The following is a 23,080-nucleotide window of genomic DNA, read 5'->3' as shown; positions in this document are numbered from 1 at the left end:
AGAATGCACGTTGTTACCGGGGTCGTGTCAAAGGTCAAAACTCTACGCTCGAATGTTGTGAACGAAGTGGAAACTGATGAAAAATTTGACAGCTAAGAAAAGCTAGCTAATTTACTTCTTATTTAACCTTTGACAATAAGCAAATGAATGATTTTAGATCATTAAGATTGTTATGTAAATGTTTTGACCAAGGTCGATATTGTTAAGATGTATAATTTTGTTTTATAATGACTTTAGTCTTTACTGACAAACTAGCAAGCTAACTAGCAAGAGCTAATAACATTTACTAACGTTAATTGTTAACGTTACCTAGCTGTCCACATCTGCACTCCGGTGGAGTTAATGGAAATGTAACGAGCTTATTTTTCAGTTTTTTAGTATGAACTGAATAATGCTATTTACCTGTAATTATTAAAGACTAATAGCAAGCAGTGATTGATCATTTTAGTCACGTAGCTAAAAGCTAGCAGCTTGTTACTGTAGCCCCCACTACACAGGAAAAATGACACTCGCCCCGAAGGAGCTGTCCAACCTCTTGGGAATCATCTCTGAGGAAGCTTGCACCAACACTTTCGAAAGTCTGTCAACCGCGTTTCATCATTACTTCGCAAAGGCCGAACATTTCCGAGTGGGTTCAGTGTTGGTGATGCTGCTGCAACAGCCAGATCTTCTGCCCAGCTCTGCCCAGCGCCTCACCGCCCTCTACCTTCTCTGGGAGATGTACCGCACAGAGCCTCTTGCCGCCAACCCCTTTGCCGCTGTCTTTGCTCACTTGCTGAACCCCTCACCAGTTGGGGAGGAACAGGAGAAACAACTGTCAGGTGAGTGTGCCTGGACTCCTATCAGTGTGCATAGTGATAAGTATTGTTAAAAGTGTGTGTTTCTTTCATCCACAAGTAATGTCTCAATCCAGGTCTATGCTGAACATCGACATTTCAAGTACTTACTGATCATTTTACTGTCCACAGGATTCTTGCCACCCATAACACAGCCTGAGAAGTTCTTCCTCTCCCAGCTGATGCTGGCACCTCCAAGGGAACTCTTCAAGAAGACCCCCAGACAGGTGTCATGCATGGACATGGGGAACATGCCACAGTCCATAGACATTAGTGGGCTGCAGTTGGCCTTGGCAGGTACTGAACCAAAATGTATGCACTCATGTTTGTTGTAATTGAGGATGGTTATAGAACCTCAAGAATTTTAGGCAGCTCAAAAATAGTTATTTGCCTGTGTTGAGACATAACACCTCTCATATCCTTACTGTAGTACAACAGACAGTTCTTTACACTTTATTATGCTGCATTTCTAACACTTAATATGTAAACTATCTTATCTCTTTCTCTCTTCTTGACCCTGCAGAGCGCCAGTCAGAGCTACCCACCCAGAGTAAGGCCAGCTTCCCCAGTATCCTCAGTGACCCGGACCCAGATTCCTCCAACTCTGGGTTTGACAGCTCAGTGGCCAATCAGATCACAGAGTCCCTGGTCACTGGGCCTCGACCTGCACTGGAGAGTAAGTGGAGCGTTTAATCAATCACAATGTTATGAGTCTATCAGTTATGTTTATGGAGGACATATAGTACCAGTCAAAAGTTTGGACACACCTACTCATGTAAGGGTTTTTCTTTATTTTTACTATTTTCTAATAGTGAAAACATCAAAACTATGAAATAACACATATAGAATCATGTAGTAACCAACAAAGTTTTAAACAAAAATGTTGCTCAATTAGTCAAGAGACTTAACATGTGCCAGGAAAACATTCTCCACACCATTAAACCACTGCCACCAGCCTGCACCGTTGACACCAGGCAGGATGGGGCTATGGACTCTTGCTGCTTACGACAAATCCTGACTCTGCCGTCAGCATGACTCAACAGGAACTGGGATTCGTCAGACAAAGCAATGTTTTTCCACTCCTCAATTGTCCAGTGTTGGTGATCTCGTGCCCACTGGAGCCGCTTCTTCTTCTTTTTAGCTAATAGGAGTAGAACCCGGTGTGGTCGTCTGCTGCAATAGCTCATCCGTGAAAAGGACCGACGAGTTGTGCCTTCTGAGATGCCCTTCTTCACACCACTGTTGTACTGCGCCATTATTTGACTGTTTGTGGCCCGCCTGTTAGCTTGCACGAATCTTGCTATTCTCATCAACAAGCTGTTTTCGCCCACAAGACTACTACATGTTTTTTGTTTGTCGCACCATTCTCTGTAATCCCTAGACACTGTCGTGTGTGAAAAGCCTAGGAGGCCGGACATTTCTGAGATACTGGAACGAGCGTGCCTGGCACCGACTATCAAACCACTCTCAACGTCGTTTAGGGAACTCATTTTGCACATTCTAATGTTCAATTGAACAGTAATTAAATGCCTCGGTGTCTGTCTGCTTGCTTTATATAGCAAGCCATGGCCATGTGACTCACTGTAGGAGCGAACCATTTTTGTGAACTGGGTGGTGTACCTAATAAACTGGCCCCTGAGTGTATATAGGATATCCCAAGTATCACGTAAGCCATGCCACATACCCATTCTGTAACAGCTACCTGTGACCCTCCCTCTCCCCAGGTCACTTCCGTCCGGAGTTCATCCGGCCGCCCCCTCCGCTGCACGTGTGTGAAGACGAGCTGGCGTGGCTGAACCCCACGGAGCCAGACCACAGTGTGCAGTGGGACCGCTCTATGTGTGTAAAGAACAGCACGGGCGTGGAGATCAAACGCATCATGGCCAAGGCATTCAAGAGCCCGCTGTCTGCCCAGCAGCAGTCACAGGTGAGTAGACAGGTACACTGTCTACTCAAAACTGTATTTTATATATTTCAAATATCCTTAACCTTCATTCGTGAATTCAACCTGAATGTCTCTCTTAATATTGCTGCCTCTTTCCCTACAGCTCCTGGGTGAGCTGGAAAAGGATCCTAAACTGGTGTACCACATCGGTCTGACCCCGGCCAAGCTGCCCGACCTGGTGGAGAACAACCCTCTGGTGGCCATTGAGATGCTGCTAAAACTAATGCAGTCCAGCCAGATCACTGAGTACTTCTCCGTCCTGGTCAACATGGACATGTCCCTGCACTCCATGGAGGTGGTCAACAGGTGGGGACTTTGGATAGAATTTGATTTATACAATTCAGTTGTCTAGAATCAGTTTTCAATATAGGTATAGTTTTAAAATGTTTATTTTTCTGTTTATTTATGAGGTTATTCTTTGTGTGCACAGGCTGACAACTGCTGTGGACCTCCCACCAGAGTTCATTCATCTGTACATCTCCAACTGTATCTCCACATGTGAACAGATCAAAGACAAGTACATGCAGGTAAGGAGGACTGTGGAAGGGCCATGGCAGGAGCCTGTAGCTTACTGTTTGACCTGTCAGTCACATTGAAAAGCTTGTCTTACAGGAGGATGCATGCCATTTCCATTCTCAGAAAATTGTAACAGGAAGTTAATTTGTGGGTTGTCCCCGTTCAAGGTGACTGTTCACTACTAATGTTAGTCAATTTTCCACTGTGTTTTCCAGTGTTCCAGATGTGTCTGTGTAAAACCTCTCTGTTTCCATTGGCAGAACCGCCTGGTGCGCCTGGTGTGTGTGTTCCTACAGTCACTGATCCGGAACAAGATCATCAATGTGCAGGACCTGTTCATCGAGGTGCAGGCCTTCTGCATTGAGTTCAGCCGTATACGTGAGGCAGCTGGCCTCTTCCGCCTTCTCAAGACCCTAGATACAGGAGAAACCCCCCCTGAGGCGAAACCGGCCAAATAACAGTACATAGAGAACGTGGCACCAGCCTGACCTGCCAAATAACACCCCAAGGGAGTAAGCCCACAGAGGCACTATCTGCTAAATAGCGCCCCAACCAAGAGATACTGACCAAGGCTGCAAAAACAGCCAGACAATCCTCACGACCTCACCAGTATCCACCTGGAGCCAGGTTTGAACTCAGTTACTGTTCTTCCCCTCTCTTTTCTGGACAAAGATATTTCGAAAATTCATTTTGAAACAGTGTTTTTTTTTCCCCTTCAGAGATTGAAGCTTGTCGGTTTTGTTTCATTAAATGGATATGTGATGAATCATCTGGGTTTTTGGCTTATATTTTCTATAGTGAGTAATACTGTACATGCAAATATAGGATTGGTAGGTACTGTTTTGAATGTGTTCTCGGTTTTTAAGTGAACTAGATGGTTTATCACATGAGTAAATTCTTAATGCAGAACAACTATTTGTAAGTAGACTGCTCATACTGTACAGGTGTAGAGTATGTGTATTTCAATGCGTGTGAACAAAACCAAGTAACAACATTATTTTTTAATACAAAAAAAAATCTTCATTTTCCCTGATGTCTTTATTTTCAGTCTGAAAGCAAAATGGTCTCTAATTAAAATTGAAAACCATATCATTAATAGCATCAATTAAAGAAATAAAAAGTAAAGTTAGAAAGAGCTTAATCTCGTATCAAAATAAGATGCTCGACTTTCTGATATCTGTGGTATATTTCTAGTATTATCTATTTTTATCTGCTCTTTGCTATATTAGGCCTGAGTTTTGAATCCCTGATTTCCTGACATACTAGCTATATTATTGAAATTGTCTTGTGAGCTAGTATCCTCTTTTCCCTGATTCTGGTTGTTGTGCTGATAACAGCTTCAGGTGATGTGTTCTGTGGTGTCGTGACCCCTACACCCTCTTCATGCCCCGGGCCATCAGGCAGGCAAACACCGTCATCACCATCTTAGGTTTGACCTCCACCAGGTCCTCAGGCAGGGCGTACACCCGCGCTCCGATCTTCCTGGCCATGGAGATGGCATACCTGACAACAGGTAGGATTAAGAGGAGATGTGTTAGTGGGGATATCTTTACATCTGTTAACTTGAACGTTTCCTCTCTTTCATCAAGCTCATACCTAAATTTGATTATCATCACATAGTACGTACTTGGCGTTATTGAGCTTCTCCTCCTCAGTCAGGTCCTCCACTTTGATTAGATCATAGCGGATAGAGCCTGGCTGGATGGCATCAATCAGGTCCAGGACTGGCATACTGGTGGCAATGGACCCATCCTACAGAGGCACAGACACACACACACACTGAGCTATTGCTGTGGAGGGTGCTGTATTTGTATTTTCTTTACTGCTTAGTGACTAAATGAAGTCTAGAACGTCAAAAAGCTACCACTGTCAGGAAAATATTAAACAGCAGAGGTACAGCCTACCTTGAATCCAGAGATGGTGCCTTTGCCAGCCTGTGTGAGTGTATTGTTGACCCAGGTGACGATGGTGTCGTCATTCACCTTCTGCCCATCACCAAGCTCCTCCAGAATGTTCAGTGTGTACCTGAGAGAAAGAGATGGATCCTTCTAAATGTGGAATTATGGAGTATGCATTGGGCCTGCATAAGGGCTTTTCCTTATGTTAATCTGCAAAATTGTAATTATTTGCCTACCTCCTCATGCCTTTTGCACACATTGTATATAGACCCACCCTTTGTTTTCTACTGTGTTATTGACTTGTTAATTGTTTACTCCATGTGTAACTCTTTGTTGTATGCTCACACTGCTATGCTTTATCTTGGCCAGGTCGCAGTTGCAAATGAGAACTTGTTCTCAACTAGCCTACCTGGTTAAATAAAGGTGAAATAAAATAAAATAAAAAAATCACATGACCGGAACAGGAAAAATGTATAATCTGAAGCATTATAACAGTATTCTGTTGCATTACCTCCTCATCAGCTGCCACAGCAGGGCCTGGGTGAGTTTTCTGTTGCCTTCATTCAGGTCCTGTCCAGCGATGCCAACCAGGGAGAACTTGGCCTCCTTCTTCCCCAGCTCCACTGCATAGTTACAGTTCTCCAACTGGAACAGACAAACACAATCAATCAGTCAATCAATTGAAAAGCTTCTATGAAAATCTATATAAATCAGAAATAAACAACAGTTGGACTGATCCTACAACCTTCTTAGACTCAACAGCCCTGAAGCAATTATCAGCAGAAAAAAATGTATTACTAAAAACATATCACCCCTCAAACAAATATTAGATACTGTTAAAATGTTTGCGTGGACGGCTTGAATGGACGGCTTTCTCATAGAATTCTATTTAACATTTTGGGACAAAGTATCACCCTTATTTCACAAATGACAACACAGGTCACTCAATTCAGTGCTTCTAGTTCCATGTATCAAAAAGGGTTTTCAGTTATATTAAAACCAGGATAATCTGGAGAGTCCACTGCTGATTACAGACCTGTAAGTTTAATAAATTGTGACAAAAAAATAACAAAACTCATAAGCAATAGAATGGGAAAAGTCTTATCAGACTTGATCAATATCAATCAAACAGAGTTTATTAAGAATAGACATTTAAACAAACACAATAACGTTTCAGTTTAATACAATACGCTGAAAAACAATATACATTTATCAATTTAATTTTTTATTTATTTCACCTTTATTTAACCTGGTTGAGAACAAGTTCTCACTTACAACTGCGACCGTGCCAAGATAAAGCAAAGCAGTGTGACACAAACACAGAGTTACACATAGAATTAATAAACATATAGTCAATAATACAATACAAAAAGTCTATATACAGTGTGTGCAAATAAGGTAGGTAAGGCAATAAATAGACCAGTGGCAAAATAATTACAATTATAGCAATTAAACACTGGAGTGATAGATGTACAGAAGATGAGTGTGCAAGTAGAGATACTGGGGTGCAAAGGAGCAAAATAAAATAAACAACAGCATGGGGATGAGGTAGTTGGATGGGCTATGTACAGGTGCAGTGATCTGTGAGCTGCTCTGACAGCTGGTGCTTAAAGTTAGAGAGATATGAGTCTCCAGCTTCAGGGATTTTTGCAGTTCGTTCCAATCATTGGCAGCAGAGAACTGGAAGGAAAGGCAGCCAAAAGAGGAATTGGCTTTGGGAGTGACTAGCTCACTGGTCACCATAGCAGCACCCACCTGTAGTACACGCTACAGCCAAATCCACTGGCTCCAGGTCATCTATAAGTCTTTTGCTGGGTAAAGCCCCGCCTTATCTCAGCTCACTGGTCACCATAGCAGCACCCACCCGTAGCACGCGCTAAAGCAGGTAGTGCGTGCTACGAGCTGAGATAAGGTGGGGCTTTATCTAGCTAAATACTTATAGATGACCTGGAGCCAGTGGGTTTGGCGATGAATATGAAGCGAGGCCCAGCCAACGAGAGCATACAGGTCACAGTGGTGGGTAGTATATGGGGCTTTGGTGACAAAACAGATGGCACTGTGATAGACTGCATCCAATTTTCTGAGTAGAGTGTTGGAGGCTATTTTGTAAATGACATTGCCGAAGTCAAGGATCGGTCGCATAGTCAGTTTTACGAGGGTATGTTTGGCAGCATGAGTAAAGGACGCTTTGTTGCGAAATAGGAAGCCGATTCTAGATTTAATTTTGGATTGGAGATGCTTAATGTGAGTCTGGAAGGAGAGTTTACAGTCTAACCAGACACCTAGGTATTTGTAGTTGTCCACATATTCAGAACCGTCCAGAGTAGTGATGCTGGACAGGCGGGCAGGTCTGGGCAGCGATTGGTTGAAGAGCATGCATTTAGTTTACTTGCATTTAAGAGCAGTTGGAGGCCACGGAAGGAGAATTGTATGGCATTGAAGCTCGTCTGAAGGTTAGTTAACACAGTGTCCAAAGAAGGAACAGAAGTATACAGAATGGTGTCGTCTGCGTAGAGGTGGATCAGAGAATCACCAGCAGCAAGAGCGACATCATTGATGTATACAGAGAAAAGAGTCGGCCCGAGAATTGAACCCTGTGGCACCCCAATAGAGACTGCCAGAGGTTCGGGCAACAAGGCCTTCTGATTTGACACACTGAACTCTGTCTGAGAAGTAGTTGGTGAACCAGCGAGACAGTCATTTCACAAATCAAGACGGTTGAGTCTGCCGATAAGAATGTGGTGATTGACAGAGTCGAAAGCCTTGGCCAGGTTGATGAATACAGCTACACAGTATTGTCTCTTATTGATGGCGGTTATGATATCGTTTAGGACCTTGAGCGTGGCTGAGGTGCACCCATGACCAGCTCGTAAACCAGATTGCATAGCGGAGAAGGTACGATGGGATTCGAAATGGTCGGTGATCTGTTTGTTAACTTGGCTTTTGAACACCTTAGAAAGGGTAGGATAAATATAGGTCTGTAGCAGTTTGGGTCTAGAGTGTCTCCCCTTTGAAGAGGGCGATGACCACGGCAGCTTTCCAATCTTTGGGGATACGAAAGAGAGATTGAACAGGCTAGTAATAGGGGTTACAATAATTTTGGCAGATCATTTTAGAAAGAGAGGGTCCAGATTGTCTAGCCCGGCGGATTTGTTGGGGTCTAGATTTTGCACCTCTTTCAGATCATCAGCTATCTAGATTTGGGTGAAGGAGAAATGGGGGAGGCTTGGGCAAGTTGCTGTGGGGGGAGCAGGGCTGTTGACCAGGGTAGGGGTAGCCAGGTGGAAAGCATGGCCAGCCGTAGAAAAATGCTTCTTGAAATTCTCAATTATCGTGGATTTATCGGTGGTGACAGTGTTTCCTAGCCTGTGTATATTGCTTCCTAACTTCCCTGAAAAGTTGCATATCGCGTCTGCTTTTCGATGCTAATACAGAACACCTCAGGATGTTTTTGTGCTGGTCAAGGGCAGTCAGGTCTAGAGTGTTCCTGGTTTTAAAAAAATGAATGGGGCATGCTTATTTAAGATGGTGAGGAAAGCACTTTTAAAGAATAACCAGGCATCCTCTACTGACGGAATGAGGTCAATATCCTTCCAGGATACCCGGGCCAGGTCGATTAAAAAGGCCTGCTCGCTGAAGTGTTTTAGGGAGCGTTTGACAGTGATGAGGGGTGGTCATTTGACCGCAGACCCATTACGGATGCAGGCAATGATGCAGTAATCGCTGAGATCCTGGTTGAGATTGAGGGCATCAAGCTTAGATTGTAGGGTGGCCGGGGTGTTAACCATGTCCCAGTTTAGGTCACCTAACAGTACGAGCTCTGAAGATAGATGGGGGGCACACAATTCACATATGGTGTCCAGGGCACAGCTGGGCCAGAAGGTGGTCTATAGCAAGCAGCAACGATGAGAGACTTGTTTCTAGAAAGGTGGAGTTTTAAAAGTAGAAGCTCAAATTGTTTGGGCACAGACCTGGATAGTAAGACAGAACTCTGCAGGCTATCTCTGCAGTAGATTGCAACTCCGCCCCCTTTGGCAGTTCTATCTTGTCGGAAAATGTTATAGTAGGGATGGAAATTTCAGGGTTTTTGGTGGTCTTCCTGAGCCAGGATTCAGACACGGCTATGACATCCGGGTTGGCAGAGTGTGCTAAAGCAGTGAATTAAACAAACTTAGGGAGGAGGCTTCTAATGTTAACATGTATGAAACCAAGGCTTTTACAGTTACAGAAGTCAACAAATGAGAGCGCCTGGGGAATGGGAGTGGAGCTAGGCACTGCAGGGCCTGGTTTAACCTCTACATCACCAGAGGAACAGAAGAGGAGTAGGATAAGGGTATGGCTAAAGGCTATAAGAACTGATCGTCTAGTACGTTCGGAACAGAGAGTTAAAGGAGCAGGTTTCTAGGCATGGTAGAATAGATTCAAGGCATAATGTACAGACAAAGGTATGGTAGGATGTGAATACAGTGTTGGTAAACCTATGCCGCTGCTAGTGCATTCAGTGAATGTCGTGACGGAGGAGCCAGTTGAAAACCCCCCTCGGGCAGATTACGTCGGTAGTCCAGTCGTGATGGATCGGCGGGGCTCCATGTTGGCAGTTAAAGGGGTCCAGGCCAATTTGCAAAATAGGTATTGTAGCCCAAGGAGTGGCTGTCGGCTAGCCGAGAGATGGGCCTAGCAAAGGCTAGCTCCAGGCTAATTGGTTCTTGCTTCGGGACAGAGATATTAGCCAGGAGTGGCCACTCGGATAGCAGCTAGCTAGCTGAGATGATCCAGGTGAGAAGGTTCAGAGCTTGCGGTAGGAATCCGGAGATATGGAGAAAAATAAGTCTGATTTGCTCTGGTTTGAATCGCGCTGTGCAGACTGGCAAGAGTTGTTGGCTAAAGGTTAGCTGAAGACCGCTAGCAGTGGCTGGCTGACTACTAGCTAGTAGCTAGTTAGCTGGCTAGCATCTGTTGGGGGATCTGGTTCAAAAGTAAAGAATATAGCAGATCCATACCACATTGGGTGAGGCGGATTGCAGGAGAGTATGTTGAAGTTGAGGTTAAGAAAAATATTCAAAATATTTTTAAAATATATGCGAAGAAAAAATATATAAAAAGATATATACACGGCGAGGACAAAGACGTCTGACTGCTACGCCATCTTGGAACGATCAATAATGTCTGTTGATGCCGAAAAGGCTTTTCATCTGTCTTGAATGGACTTTTCTATTAAAAACTTTGGAAGCGTTCAACTTTCCAGCAGAAATAATCCATTTAAAATATATATGTATAAATGTCCTTCTGCAAAAATCTACACAAATAATACATGAATTGCTGAAATTGCTTTAGAAAGATGCACAATACAGTATGTCCTCTTTTCTCCCTCCTGTTTGCCCTGGCAGTTGAACTGCTTTCAGAACGAATTAGACAGGACCCAAATGTAACATGTATCAGCATTGGTAATATCAACTAAACTTATTTGCAGATGATCTCCTGATATACCTGGCCAATATTGAAAACTCAATGCCCCCCTTGCTAAAAATATCTTCAGAATTCTCAAACATCGTGATCGGGAGTCTCATAGGGCAGTGCACTATGGCCCAGCGTCGTCCGGGTTAGGGGAGGTGGGTAGGCCAGTCATTGTAAAATAAGAATTTGTTCTTAACTGACTTGCCTAGTTAAATAAAGGTAAAAAACAACTACTAAAATCTTACAGGTGGAATAAACCTCTTCAGAATGGCATGGCTCCCAAAGTATTTTATATTTATTTACCTCACCGAAGACATTCTTTAAAAAAGTATATTCGGTCATAACAGATGGGCAAATAAGCAGAACAGCCTCAATTTGTCTAGGCATGGACTCTACAAGGTGTTGAAAGCATTCCACAGGGATAGTGGTCCATGTTGGCTCCAATGTTTTCCACAGTTTTGTCAAGTTGGCAAGATGTCCGTTGGGTTGTGGACCATTCTTGAAACACACAGGAAACTGTTGAGCGTGTAAAAAACAGCAGCGTTGCAGTTCTTAACACAAACCAGTGCGCTTACCTACTGCCATACCCCGTTCAAAGGCACTTATATATTTGGTCTTTCCCATTCACACTCTGAATGGCACACAATTCATGTCTCAATTGTCTCAAGGTTTAAAAATCCTTATTTAACCTGTCTCCTCCCCTTCATCTACACTAATTGAAGTGAATTTAACAAGTGACATCAATAAGGGATCATAGCTTTCACCTGGATTTACCTGGTCAGTATATGTCATGGAAAGAGCAGGTGTTCTTAATGTTTTGGATACTCATTGTAGTTAAATGCACTAAAGAGGGGTACATATTGAAGACGTGCATGCTCATCCCCAGAATCTTTTTACATGTCTATAAAGCTAAGAACAGTAACATCTTCATAGCTAAGAACACTATAACAATACGGAATAAAATGAAATGTGTTCTACATGAACCAATATTACTCCATAAAATCACAACCCTGTGGAACAATCCTTGGATAGCTTTTCAGAATTCACAGATAAATTGGTCCACATTGAAAACTAAAGGCATAAACACCGTAAATTACTTGGTAATAGGAAATACATGTATTTCCATGACAGAATTAAAAGGGAATTTTGGACTGAACAATGTAGATATTTTTTAAAACATGCAACTTAAAAGTTTCATATTTGTGATATTTCTATTTAAAATCTTTTGGGCGTCAGAGCCATCTTGAGGGAATCCTATTTGAGTCAGAAAAGGATATTCATATGATAGGCTAGTGCCGTGGGAAAAGATTATCTGTTGGATAGGCTCTCTCTGCAAGGTTTTGTACAGTGCCTTCGGAAAATATTCAGACCACTTGACTTTTTCCACATTTTATTACGTTACAGCCGTATTCTAAAATAGATTAAATAAATAAAAATCCTCAGCAATCTACACACAATACCCCACAATGACAAAGTGAAAACAGGTTTTTAGAAATTGCAAAAATTGCAAAAACAGAAATAACTTATTTACATTAGTATTTAGACCCTTTGTTATGAGACTCGAAACTGAGCTTAGATGCATCCTGTTTCCATTGATCATCCTTGAGATGTTTCAACTTTATTGGAGTCCACCTGTGGTAAATTCAATTGATTGGACATGATTTGGAAAGGCGCTCACCTGTCTATATAAGGTCCCACAGTTGACAGTGATTGTCAGAGCAAAAACCAAGCCATGAGGTCGAAGAGCTCTGAGACAGGATTGTTGGCAAGGCACAGATTTGGGGAAGGGTACCAAAAAAAATCTGAGGCATTGAAAGTTCGCAAGAACACAGTGGCCTCCATCATTCTTAAATGGAATACGTTTGGAAGACTCTTCCTAGAGTTGGCTGCCCGGCCAAACTGAGCAATCGTTGAGAAAGGCCGTGGTCAGGGAGGTGACCAAGAACCCGATGGTCACTCTGACAGAGCTCCAGAGTTCCTCTTTGGAGATGGGAGAACCTTCCAGAAGGACAACCATCTCTGTAGCACTCCACCAATCAGGCCTTTATGGTGGAGTGGCCAGACAAATGCCTCTCCTCAGTAAAAGGCACATGAAAGCCCGCTTGGAGTTTTCCAAATGGCACCTAAAGACTCTCAGACCATGAGAAACAAGATTCTCTGGTCTTATTAAACCACAATTTAACTCTTTGTCCTGAATGCCAAGTGTCACATCTGGAGGAAAGCTGGCACCATCCCTACGGTGAAACATGGTAGTGGCAGCATCACACTGTGGGGATTTCTTCAGCGGTACAGAGAGATCGTTGATGAAAACCTGCTCCAGATTGCTCAGGACCTCAGACTGGGGTGAAGGTTCACCTTCCAACAGGATAACGACCCTAAGCACACAGCCAAGACAACGCAGGAGTGGCTTCGGGACAAATCTCTGAATGTCCTTGGGTGGCCCAGCCAGTGCCCAGACTTGAACCCGATCAAACATTTCTGGAGAGACCTGAAAATAGCTGTGCAGCAACGCTCCCCATCCAACCTGACAGAGCTTGAGATGATCTGCAGAGAAGAATGGGAGAAACTCCCCCAAAAAAGGTGTGCGAAGCTTGTAGAGTCATACCTAAGAAGACACAAGGCTGTAATCGCTGCCAAATGCCCTTCAACAAAGTACTGAGTAAAAGGTCTGAATACTTATGTAAATGTGATATTTCCGTTTTTTATTTTGAATATATTTGCAAACCTGTTTTTGTTTTGTCATTATGGGGTATTGTGTGTAGATTGATGAGGGGGGAAACAAGTTAATGAATTTTAGAATAAGGCTGTAGCCTAAAAAAATGTGGAAAAAGTCAAGGGGTCTGAATACTTTCTGAAGGCACTGTACAAAACTTTGCAGAGAGCCTTTCCAACAGACAATCTCTTAGAAAAAAGATCTATTGGAACCAAGACTTAAAAATAACTGATATTGGCACAAAATGGAGGGAATATTGGAATGTATCTAACAAAATTACAGGTTAACGAAAATGTACACTTATTCCAGTTTAAACTAATGTATAAAATGTATTATACAAAATACAAAATTCACAAATTCTACAGCACAGCGACAGAGTCATGTATTAAGTGTAAAACTAACAATAACTCAATAATCAATGCCTTCTGGGAATGCTATAAAGTCCAAAAGTTATCAGCGGAGTTAGAAAGTTGGCTGTCATAAGTATTACAATGTAAATGCACTTTTAATCTGTCTGCATATTTCAAGCATATGAAAGTGCAGTGAGATACCCGAGTGGTTGGATGATACTTTTCTCATCAATCATCTTGAAAAAAACGTAACCTTAAAAACTGGAAATCAACCAAACCTCCATCGTTAACAAAATGGAAAGGTAAAACACGTTCTTATCTAAATGCTGAAAGTGCGTGGGGGACGGAGAGAAACAAAATGGTGCAGGTTGAGGCTATGTGGCGGATAATGATGTGGGTGCTGGAGATGGGGGTGTGAGCAGGTCTGGGTAGGTGTGATGTCGTTGATATTTGTCTGCATCTGTATGTGTATGTTTTGTACTGTTTTCAAAAAACAACGTACAATTGATCGTTTTAATCATGATCGCACTTTGGGAAAACTCGTATTGTTCCTAGTCTCACCTTCTTCATGTTGCTGCCCAGTTTGGAGTAAGGGGGTTTGTTTACTCTGTCCCAATCCACTGGCACATTGATCTTCTCATAGAGCTGGAAGATGACCAAAGCATCATCTATGTCCCTGTAAAACATGCACACACAATTTCAATGAGTGCGGTTTCCAAATGATTGGAAATGGTGTGTAATAAGATGGAGTGACCTGTACTTACACATAGAGGTGGTTGACACGAGGGTTGACCCCCAGTGAGTTCATCCAGTTCCTGAAGGTGCGCTCCTCTCTGGTTTCACCTGGAAGTGGCCGAGACAGCATTACACACTGGTTTAGGCCTATATATGGTTTATATATATTTATTTATGCTCAGGAACTGGGTTATGGTCTGGTCCCAAAACTGACCCTCGATGGAGCTCCAGTCGATGTCCTGGTTCTCAGGCTTCTTCAGGGCAGGGTACTTGTTGAACAGGTTGGCAATGTATGCTAAGTTTAGCTTAGGGTTGCCGCGGACCACGTCGGTTGCCGTGACGAACTGCCGGCAGCCCAGACGGTCAGCCTGCTCCAACATACACTCTGCTCTCTTTATGTCCTCTTTCTCCTGCAGGGGGTGGTAGGGAGATCTTTAACAGCAACATCTGATGTATCACTCATTGATAATATGGTCAATTTAGCAGGCATGTTTAACCTAGATGGCTAGAAGAACAACACTGTCTGTTGATCAGGTTGGCTGAAATCTAAATTTAAAGCTGCAACATGTAACTTTTTGGGTGACCTGACCAAATTCACATAGAAATGTTAGTAATAGATGTATCATTCTCATTGATAGCAAGTCTAAGAAGGGGTAGATATGTTCTAAGTGCACTATTTATATGGTTCCCGTTCTTAAGTTTAGTTTCTGCATCTTTAATTTTCAGTTTTGTACACCAAGCTTCAAACAGCTGAAAACACAATATTCTTTGTTATTGAAAAAATACTTCACAGCAGTTTAGATTGTACAATGATTCTCTACACCAGTGGTTCCCAAACTTTTTATAGTCCCGTACCCCTTCAAACACTCAACCTCCAGCTGCGTACCCCCTTCTAGCACCAGGGCCAGCGCACTCTCAAATCTTTTTTTTTTTGCCATCATTGTAAGCCTGCCACACACACACTATACGATACATTTATTAAACATAAGAATGAGTGTGAGTTTTTGTCACGACCCAGCAGCAAGAGCCTCTCAGTGGATGCTGCAGTGTACTGAAGTGGCGTTGGGAGCAACTGCTTGCACGGGCATTACCTCTCCACTATGTCTCACTGTCATGGCTTTTGCGCCATCAGTACAGATACCAACACATCTTGACCACCAAAGTCCATTTGATGTCACAAAGCTGTCTAGTACTTTAAAAATATTGTCTCCTGTTGTCCTGGTTTACAGTGGTTTGCAGAAGAGGATGTCTTCCTTAATTGACCCCCCATAAATGTAACGGACATATACCAGGAGCTGTGCCAGGCCCGCCACGTCTGTTGACTCATCCAGCTGTAACGCATATAATTCACTGGCTTGTATGCGAAGCCGTAATATTTTCTAAACATCTACTGCCATTTCACTGATGCGTCATGAAACAGTGTTGTTTGATGGAGCCATTTTCTGTATAGTTTTTTGGGCCATTTCCCCCAGCATTGTCCCAGCCATATCTGCAGCAGCAGGAAGAATGAAGTCCTCCACAATAGTATGGGGCTTGCCTGTCCTAGCCACTTGGTAGCTCACCATATAAGATGCTTCTAGCCCCTTCTTATTAATGGTATCTGTTGCTTTTATATACAGTGCCTTGCGAAAGTATTCGGCCCCCTTGAACTTTGCGACCTTTTGCCACATTTCAGGCTTCAAACATAAAGATATAAAACTGTATTTTGTTGTGAAGAATCAACAACAAGTGGGACACAATCATGAAGTGGAACGACATTTATTGGATATTTCAAACTTTTTTAACAAATCAAAAACTGAAAAATTGGGCGTGCAAAATTATTCAGCCCCTTTACTTTCAGTGCAGCAAACTCTCTCCAGAAGTTCAGTGAGGATCTCTGAATGATCCAATGTTGACCTAAATGACTAATGATGATAAATACAATCCACCTGTGTGTAATCAAGTCTCCGTATAAATGCACCTGCACTGTGATAGTCTCAGAGGTCCGTTAAAAGCGCAGAGAGCATCATGAAGAACAAGGAACACACCAGGCAGGTCCGAGATACTGTTGTGAAGAAGTTTAAAGCCGGATTTGGATACAAAAAGATTTCCCAAGCTTTAAACATCCCAAGGAGCACTGTGCAAGCGATAATATTGAAATGGAAGGAGTATCAGACCACTGCAAATCTACCAAGACCTGGCCGTCCCTCTAAACTTTCAGCTCATACAAGGAGAAGACTGATCAGAGATGCAGCCAAGAGGCCCCTGATCACTCTGGATGAACTGCAGAGATCTACAGCTGAGGTGGGAGACTCTGTCCATAGGACAACAATCAGTCGTATATTGCACAAATCTGGCCTTTATGGAAGAGTGGCAAGAAGAAAGCCATTTCTTAAAGATATCCATAAAAAGTGTCGTTTAAAGTTTGCCACAAGCCACCTGGGAGACACACCAAACATGTGGAAGAAGGTCAAATGGTCAAATGAAACCAAAATTGAACTTTTTGGCAACAATGCAAAACGTTATGTTTGGCGTAAAAGCAACACAGCGCATCACCCTGAACACACCATCCCCACTGTCAAACATGGTGGTGGCAGCATCATGGTTTGGGCCTGCTTTTCTTCAGCAGGGACAGGGAAGATGGTTAAAATTGATGGGAAGATGGATGGAGCCAAATACAGGACCATTCTGGAAGAAAACCTGATGGAGTCTGCAAAAGACCTGAGACTGGGACGGAGATTTGTCTTCCAACAAGACAATGATCCAAAACATAAAGCAAAATCTACAATGGAATGGTTCAAAAATAAACATATCCAGGTGTTAGAATGGCCAAGTCAAAGTCCAGACCTGAATCCAATCGAGAATCTGTGGAAAGAACTGAAAACTGCTGTTCACAAATGCTCTCCATCCAACCTCACTGAGCTCGAGCTGTTTTGCAAGGAGGAATGGGAAAAGTTTTCTGTCTCTCGATGTGCAAAACTGATAGAGACATACCCCAAGCGACTTACAGCTGTAATCGCAGCAAAAGGTGGCGCTACAAAGTATTAACTTAAAGGGGCTGAATAATTTTGCACGGACAATTTTACAGTTTTTGATTTGTTCAAAAAGTTTGAAATATTCAATAAATGTCGTTCCACTTCATGATTGTGTCCCACTTGTTGTTGATTCTTCACAAAAAAATACAGTTTTAAATCTTTATGTTTGAAGCCTGAAATGTGGCAAAAGGTCGCAAAGTTCAAGGGGGCCGAATACTTTCGCAAGGCACTGTATGTCTTACTACTCGAAAGTCGTCTTTATTCTCGCTCAAAAAACTCCCATTGCTTATTTTTCAAATTGTAATTTTGTTTCTAAATGTCTGCGCAAGAGTGAAGGTTTCACGCGAGAGAGTAACGGTTATTGTGATTGGATGTTAATTATTTGACTAGGCTACCTGTATTTGACATTCTGTTGTTATTTGCTGAACACTAGATGGTTTCATTTTATTTTTGGCAGTGAAATGAGGCAACATTTTTAAATGTGAATCACATTTTTATTTGGCGTACCCCCGATGGCATTGCCCGTACCCCAGATTGTGAACACCTGCTCTACACTATACATTGCTTGTTTTGTCACATTCATTTGGCGAACTATTCGGATTTTAGCAACCAGGAAATGGCTGATGTTTCTAGTGTAGGAAGAGCATGTACCCTTATCCCTGAAATGTCAATGGCAATAGGAGGGATTCCCTCCTCATCTCCCTTAGGGGCCACTTGATTCAGGATGTTGTAGTAGGCCTTGGAATCCTATAATGCAAAACAGAAAATTAATACAATCACAAATGCACAAGAAGATCCAGGAGCGACACAGTCATATGACAATCCAGATCCGACATAACGTGTGTGACCCACCTTTATGTCAGAGCTGAAGTTGTTGATCTTGGAGCAGCCGGCCTCCTCTAGGTGATAGTTGGCCCAGCGCAGCAGCAGCTCCTCTGGGGAAAGCTTCATCAGGTCTTCCAGGCTCTCCCCATCCCTCAGCAGGGCTATCAGAGCTGCACACACACACCATTGATATTATTATACACACACATAAATTCAAACAAGGCTACAGAGATCAAGTGATGTACAGTACTGCAGATATATAGACACCCTCGTGTTAAAAAGTTATAAAACACACATACACATTGAAAGCCTATATTCAAATAAACATTTAACACACACACACACCTTCGTTCCTGCTGATCTCGATGTCAGCAAACAAACCGATCTTGATGACTTGCCAGAGCAGGCCCAGGACCAGATGCTGTCTGCCTTCCTTCAGGTCCTCTGCTCCGATGTTCACCACGTGGCAGCCAATGGCCGACGCAGAGTTCAGAGCCAGGTTCAGATTCTCCTGTTAAGGCACAGCACACACACAGCTGTAGATGTGTAGACATAGTGTATATAATGACAAAGAAAATAAACTACTGTGTCAATGGGTTATACAAAGCTGCATGTGGTGTTACAGTAATGTCTGTAAAAGGTTACCTGGATGGTGAAGGGTGTGAGCTTCTTCTTGTTGATGGTTCTTTCATCGATGGTGTCCGGAACAGACTGGTTGATCATCTTACTACCAGGAAAAGGAGAGATGCATAGTTAAATATCAATGGAATATTGCCATAGGGATTGGTTTTTACTCTAAAGTAAGTCTATGAGACCAGTTAGAAAATACCATAAAACGATCCCATCTCCGACAGCGGTGAACAGATCGTTGGTGGTGGGGTCCATGGGTAGGACATGTTTGCAGTCTGGGTCTTTCTCCAAGGCCTTATTCACCCAGTTCACAAAAGCCACCTTCTCCTCCTCTGTCAGTGGAGAAAGGTGTGGGTATGGGGGTGGATGCACAATATACAGTATTTGTACTTATGGTAAATATTTATATACATTAGCCAATCAGAGACATTCAGATATGTGACTTCACAGACCAGGAATAGTTGTTGTACTTATGGATTGTTCCAGACATAGAGATAGATGTGGTTCTGTATGTCTCATTTGAATGATTAGTGCTTCCTGTGTCATGTTGGCTACAGACATATCTAGAGAGTGACTCAAATAGGTAGCTTGGGGGCATTCTCATTCAGTGAAACAAGTAGGGGCAGTCACCTGAGTAGGAGTGCTGTGTGCCTGAGCTGGACTGCTCTGAAGTTCCTGCTACGGCATAGATGCCCTCCTTCTTGTTGATGGCTTTCTTGAAGGTCTTAGCAACTTCTGTACTCTTCAGTCCATGGACCACCTTAGTGAAAGGAAAAATAGTGGTGAGATGAGACCATGTATCTCTGGTGTCATGTGAAAATGTATGAAAATGCTATGTTCTCCTGTTCTTTGACATTGACTTTTTGTAAATGCCAGTGATTTTAACCTCTTGACCTCTGAACTTACATTAGCAAACTCGTCGAAGGTGACTTTGCCGTCATGCAGGTCTCCTGTCTTGGTGAGATCCTGGATGATCTCTCTGACTCTGTATCCCGGCAATGGCAGGTTGGCAGCTTTGAACAGGTCATTGAGCTCTTCTGTGCCAATGTGGCCATGAGAGTCCACATCTGGAACAGGATGGATAAATCAAAGGTCATGTAAAATGTAGCCTTGTTGAATACATAATGAGTCAGTGACCCAGAATAAAAGAGAGAGTGAAGTGAGTCTATGATTTATCAACTATGTTTCAGTTTCCGTCTTAGTATGGGGGAATCAGGATTGGAGTTTGTTCAGGCCCTCACCGATCTTAGCAAAGGCTTCTCTCAGTTCTTCCAACTCATCTTGAGAAATCTGTGGTGGAGCAGCCATTTTGTGGGATCTGAAACCATCAAACACAACTTCAACTTTATAAACCCATACAATACTGAACATACTCAACAAGGAGGAACTTTCTGCATGTTGTCACTGTGATAATTGCTACAAAATGTGATTTGCTGTACCAAGTGGTTCTGGGCTCTGCTGTCTATTTCGTTCTAAAGTATCCTGCTTCTAGTGAGCTGCTTTATACTTTTTCTGGTGAGGTAATTCACACCATTCATGTGTCTTTATTACACCCCTTTGCAACTGCAAGTCATTATCACAAAACTAGCATTTCCAAGTATCCCCAACAACACACATACAAAGTCATAACGAGGATAATGCTTAAGACTTGTGTGAAATAGGGAGAATAATCTATTATGCAATTCAGAGAAGTTTGTCTTGTGACATTCTGTGTGGTTAGCCAGACCAACTCAAAGTTTGTGTGTGAGTATGTGTTTATCGGAAACTTCTCTGAATTCTTCCTCATCTGCCTTAGGACGAAGTATACATTCTAGGCCTCAGTCTGAGTTGAGAGTGGAGTACAGGTTGCTATAGTGATAACAGACAGGGAGAATGGCTGTCATTTCACTGTGTGGCTTCATCGAGAGCTCTACGGCTGTAAACCACAGACTCAGCGAGAGATAAAAGTTCACTTTAGATACAAAGACCCACTTTAAACTAGGTCTGCTCTGCTTGCCTCCGAGGTGTGAAGTTTTGGGATGAGTAACAATTGTCTCTCTTTCTATTGTCACCCAACTCATCAGAAGAAACCTGAGTGGCTCCTAGTGATTACATCTATGGTTTTCTAAACCTATAGTATGGAGAAGGGTCTAAAGACCATTATTTGTCTATATTCAACAATGTATGTACTGTAGTAGCCCACTTCTTTATTATTACATTTTTTTGTATTTTCCCCCCTTTTTTCCCCCAATTTCAATCTTGTCTCATTGCTGCAACTCCCCAACGGGCTCAGGAGGCGAAGGTCGAGTCATGCGTCCTCCGAAACACGAGCCACCAAACCGCGCTTCATAACACCCGCCTGCTTAACCCGGAAGCCAGCCACACCAATGTGTCGGAGGAAACACCGTTCACCTGATGACCGAGGTCAGCCTGCAGCCACCCGGCCCACAGCACGAGTCGCTAGACCGCGATGAGCCAAGTAAAGCCCCCCAGCCAAACCTTCCCCTAACTCGGACGACACTGGGTCAATTGTATTCCGCCCTATGGGACTCCCGATCACGACCAGTTGCGATACAGCCCGGGATCGAACCCGGGTCTGTAGTGACACCTCTAGCACTGCGATGCAGTGCTTTAGACTGCTGCGCCACTCGTGAGGCCCAGTAGCACACTTCTAAATTCTAAAATAAGTAAGAACAAGGAGTTCCGGGTTTTGTTACCTTTCTCCCACCATTGCTATAGAGGTCAGAAGCAGAAGCGAAACTAATGTATTTTTACACCATGTTTCAAAATGACCAGCTTTGTCACTTTACAAGCATTTCATTTCAATCAGCAGTGAGACACTCTCTGATGATTCAGTAAACCACACACTGGATGACACAATGACACTGTGATGTTCACTAATCTAACAATAGGATATTATTGTCTTTTTAGGGCCGACATTTACCCAGACTTTACTTTTTGATGATGAAGTAAAATTTGTCTTTGCATTTTGATCATGAGTGGCGTTATCTTTCATGAGGCAAATCCAGTTACTTGATTTGAAATCCCTAAAACCCTCATCTGTTATCAATAATTACCTGTGGACTCAGTCACTAAAATCATCAAGGGCCTTTATGGAAATAAAACTGCAATACCCACAAACATCAATCATTGGTACCGCAGATTTCACATGTAAATCTTGTTCTCTTTTAAACAAACAGCTTATTCATTATGTAGTAAGAAAATAATCAAACAGTAAGGTATATTTGCATGGATTAGATATAGGAAGAGAGGTTTATTGGAACAATATTATGATGTGGACATTTATCAAAGCCAATCGGTCTGTCACTCCAAATAATCTTTATACAGCAATCAATTGTGCTTCCTCGGTTTCTCTCAATTGTTTTGTATTCAAAGGCACATTCCTTTGTAGTAGTGTAGTGTGTGTTATGGATTCTTCAAGCACAATTGAAAGACAAAATATATATATATTATATTTTGTTCATCATTTTCAAATGGCTACAGCAGTGTGAGTTCAAAAGATGACACATTCACGTGTCAGTCAATTCCATATGCTGAAGCACATGTTATTCCACATGTTATTCCATGAATAGTGAAGATATGTTGGAAACTTTTAGAAAATGTACATTTATATCTGAGTTACTGTTAGCTTTCACATGTTAGAATACTTTTCAGTAGTTGCAGCAAGGCTAACCACATCCCAACGTACTTCCTGTTTAACCACTGTGCAATGGTTTACTTCTGCTCTCTGTCACCATAGTCTGCTGACTTTACAGTCAAGACATGGCAATGCTGCGCATTGATCAGCATATCTACTACACATGCTGCCCTCAGATTCCAGGACGACACGATCTATTAACACTCACAGGACTATCTGTGAACCCTTATGGACTGTTAAAGCAACAGAAATGCATCATCATCATCATTCATCCTCATCAGAATCAATGTGCAGTCACAGAACATTTTCCCAGTAGATTCAACGTAATAATGACACATGCAGAGGAACACAGTGACACTGAGAGGCCCCTAGGTCAGGAGATTGAATTACCTGAGGGAGGTGAGTTGACTGGCGGATCTGTCTGTGAGTCTGTCTGTGTCACTTTCCTTCCTTCAGTGTGTCTGCTGCTCTCACTGCTTGACAGGCAGGCAGTGCACTGTCTCTCCCTCAGAAGTCAAGCGACAATG

At 42.7% G+C, this 23,080-nt stretch overlaps 2 protein-coding genes across 3 annotated transcripts; one reads left to right on the top strand and one right to left on the bottom strand.

Moving 5' to 3' along the window:
* The first annotated feature begins 18 nt into the window (after window positions 1–18).
* LOC109870698 (CCR4-NOT transcription complex subunit 11) lies at window positions 19–4,320 on the top strand. Of its 2 annotated transcripts, none has more exons than XM_020461297.2 (7): window positions 19–821; window positions 969–1,133; window positions 1,360–1,512; window positions 2,561–2,763; window positions 2,885–3,087; window positions 3,212–3,308; window positions 3,558–4,320. In XM_020461297.2, exons 1-7 carry the CDS (start codon window positions 503–505, stop codon window positions 3,753–3,755), a joined length of 1,338 nt encoding a protein of 445 aa, XP_020316886.1. In that variant the 5' UTR covers window positions 19–502; the 3' UTR covers window positions 3,756–4,320. The 2 variants fall into 2 exon arrangements, with proteins under 2 accessions (XP_020316886.1, XP_020316885.1); XM_020461296.2 differs by having other exon boundaries at window positions 26–821; window positions 2,561–2,775.
* lcp1 (lymphocyte cytosolic protein 1 (L-plastin)) lies at window positions 4,284–23,080 on the bottom strand. Its single transcript, XM_020461294.2, has 16 exons — window positions 22,944–23,080; window positions 20,158–20,234; window positions 19,823–19,983; window positions 19,547–19,676; window positions 19,116–19,248; window positions 18,932–19,013; window positions 18,632–18,797; window positions 18,314–18,456; window positions 18,113–18,208; window positions 14,662–14,857; window positions 14,477–14,555; window positions 14,274–14,388; window positions 5,707–5,840; window positions 5,202–5,322; window positions 4,925–5,049; window positions 4,284–4,800 (listed from the first exon to the last, which is right to left on the bottom strand). Exons 2-16 carry the CDS (start codon window positions 20,222–20,224, stop codon window positions 4,668–4,670), a joined length of 1,881 nt encoding a protein of 626 aa, XP_020316883.1. The 5' UTR covers window positions 20,225–20,234; window positions 22,944–23,080; the 3' UTR covers window positions 4,284–4,667.

The sequence above is a fragment of the Oncorhynchus kisutch genome, linkage group LG26 (genome assembly GCF_002021735.2).
Source record: "Oncorhynchus kisutch isolate 150728-3 linkage group LG26, Okis_V2, whole genome shotgun sequence".
Lineage (NCBI taxonomy): Eukaryota > Metazoa > Chordata > Actinopteri > Salmoniformes > Salmonidae > Oncorhynchus > Oncorhynchus kisutch.
This window is presented reverse-complemented; position numbering and strand designations above follow the sequence as displayed.

Coding starts and splice junctions, on each gene's coding strand:
- lcp1 (XM_020461294.2), bottom strand. CDS start 20,224: ATGGCTGCTCCACCACAGATTTCTCAAGATGAGTTGGAAGAACTGAGA. Junction 19,014..19,115: donor GGAGATGGGATCGTTTTATG/GTATTTTCTAAC, acceptor TTTTCCTGGTAG/TAAGATGATCAACCAGTCTG. Junction 5,323..5,706: donor CTGTGGCAGCTGATGAGGAG/GTAATGCAACAG, acceptor TCTTTCTCTCAG/GTACACACTGAACATTCTGG.
- LOC109870698 (XM_020461296.2), top strand. CDS start 503: ATGACACTCGCCCCGAAGGAGCTGTCCAACCTCTTGGGAATCATCTCT. Junction 822..968: donor ACAGGAGAAACAACTGTCAG/GTGAGTGTGCCT, acceptor TACTGTCCACAG/GATTCTTGCCACCCATAACA. Junction 1,513..2,560: donor GCCTCGACCTGCACTGGAGA/GTAAGTGGAGCG, acceptor CCCTCTCCCCAG/GTCACTTCCGTCCGGAGTTC.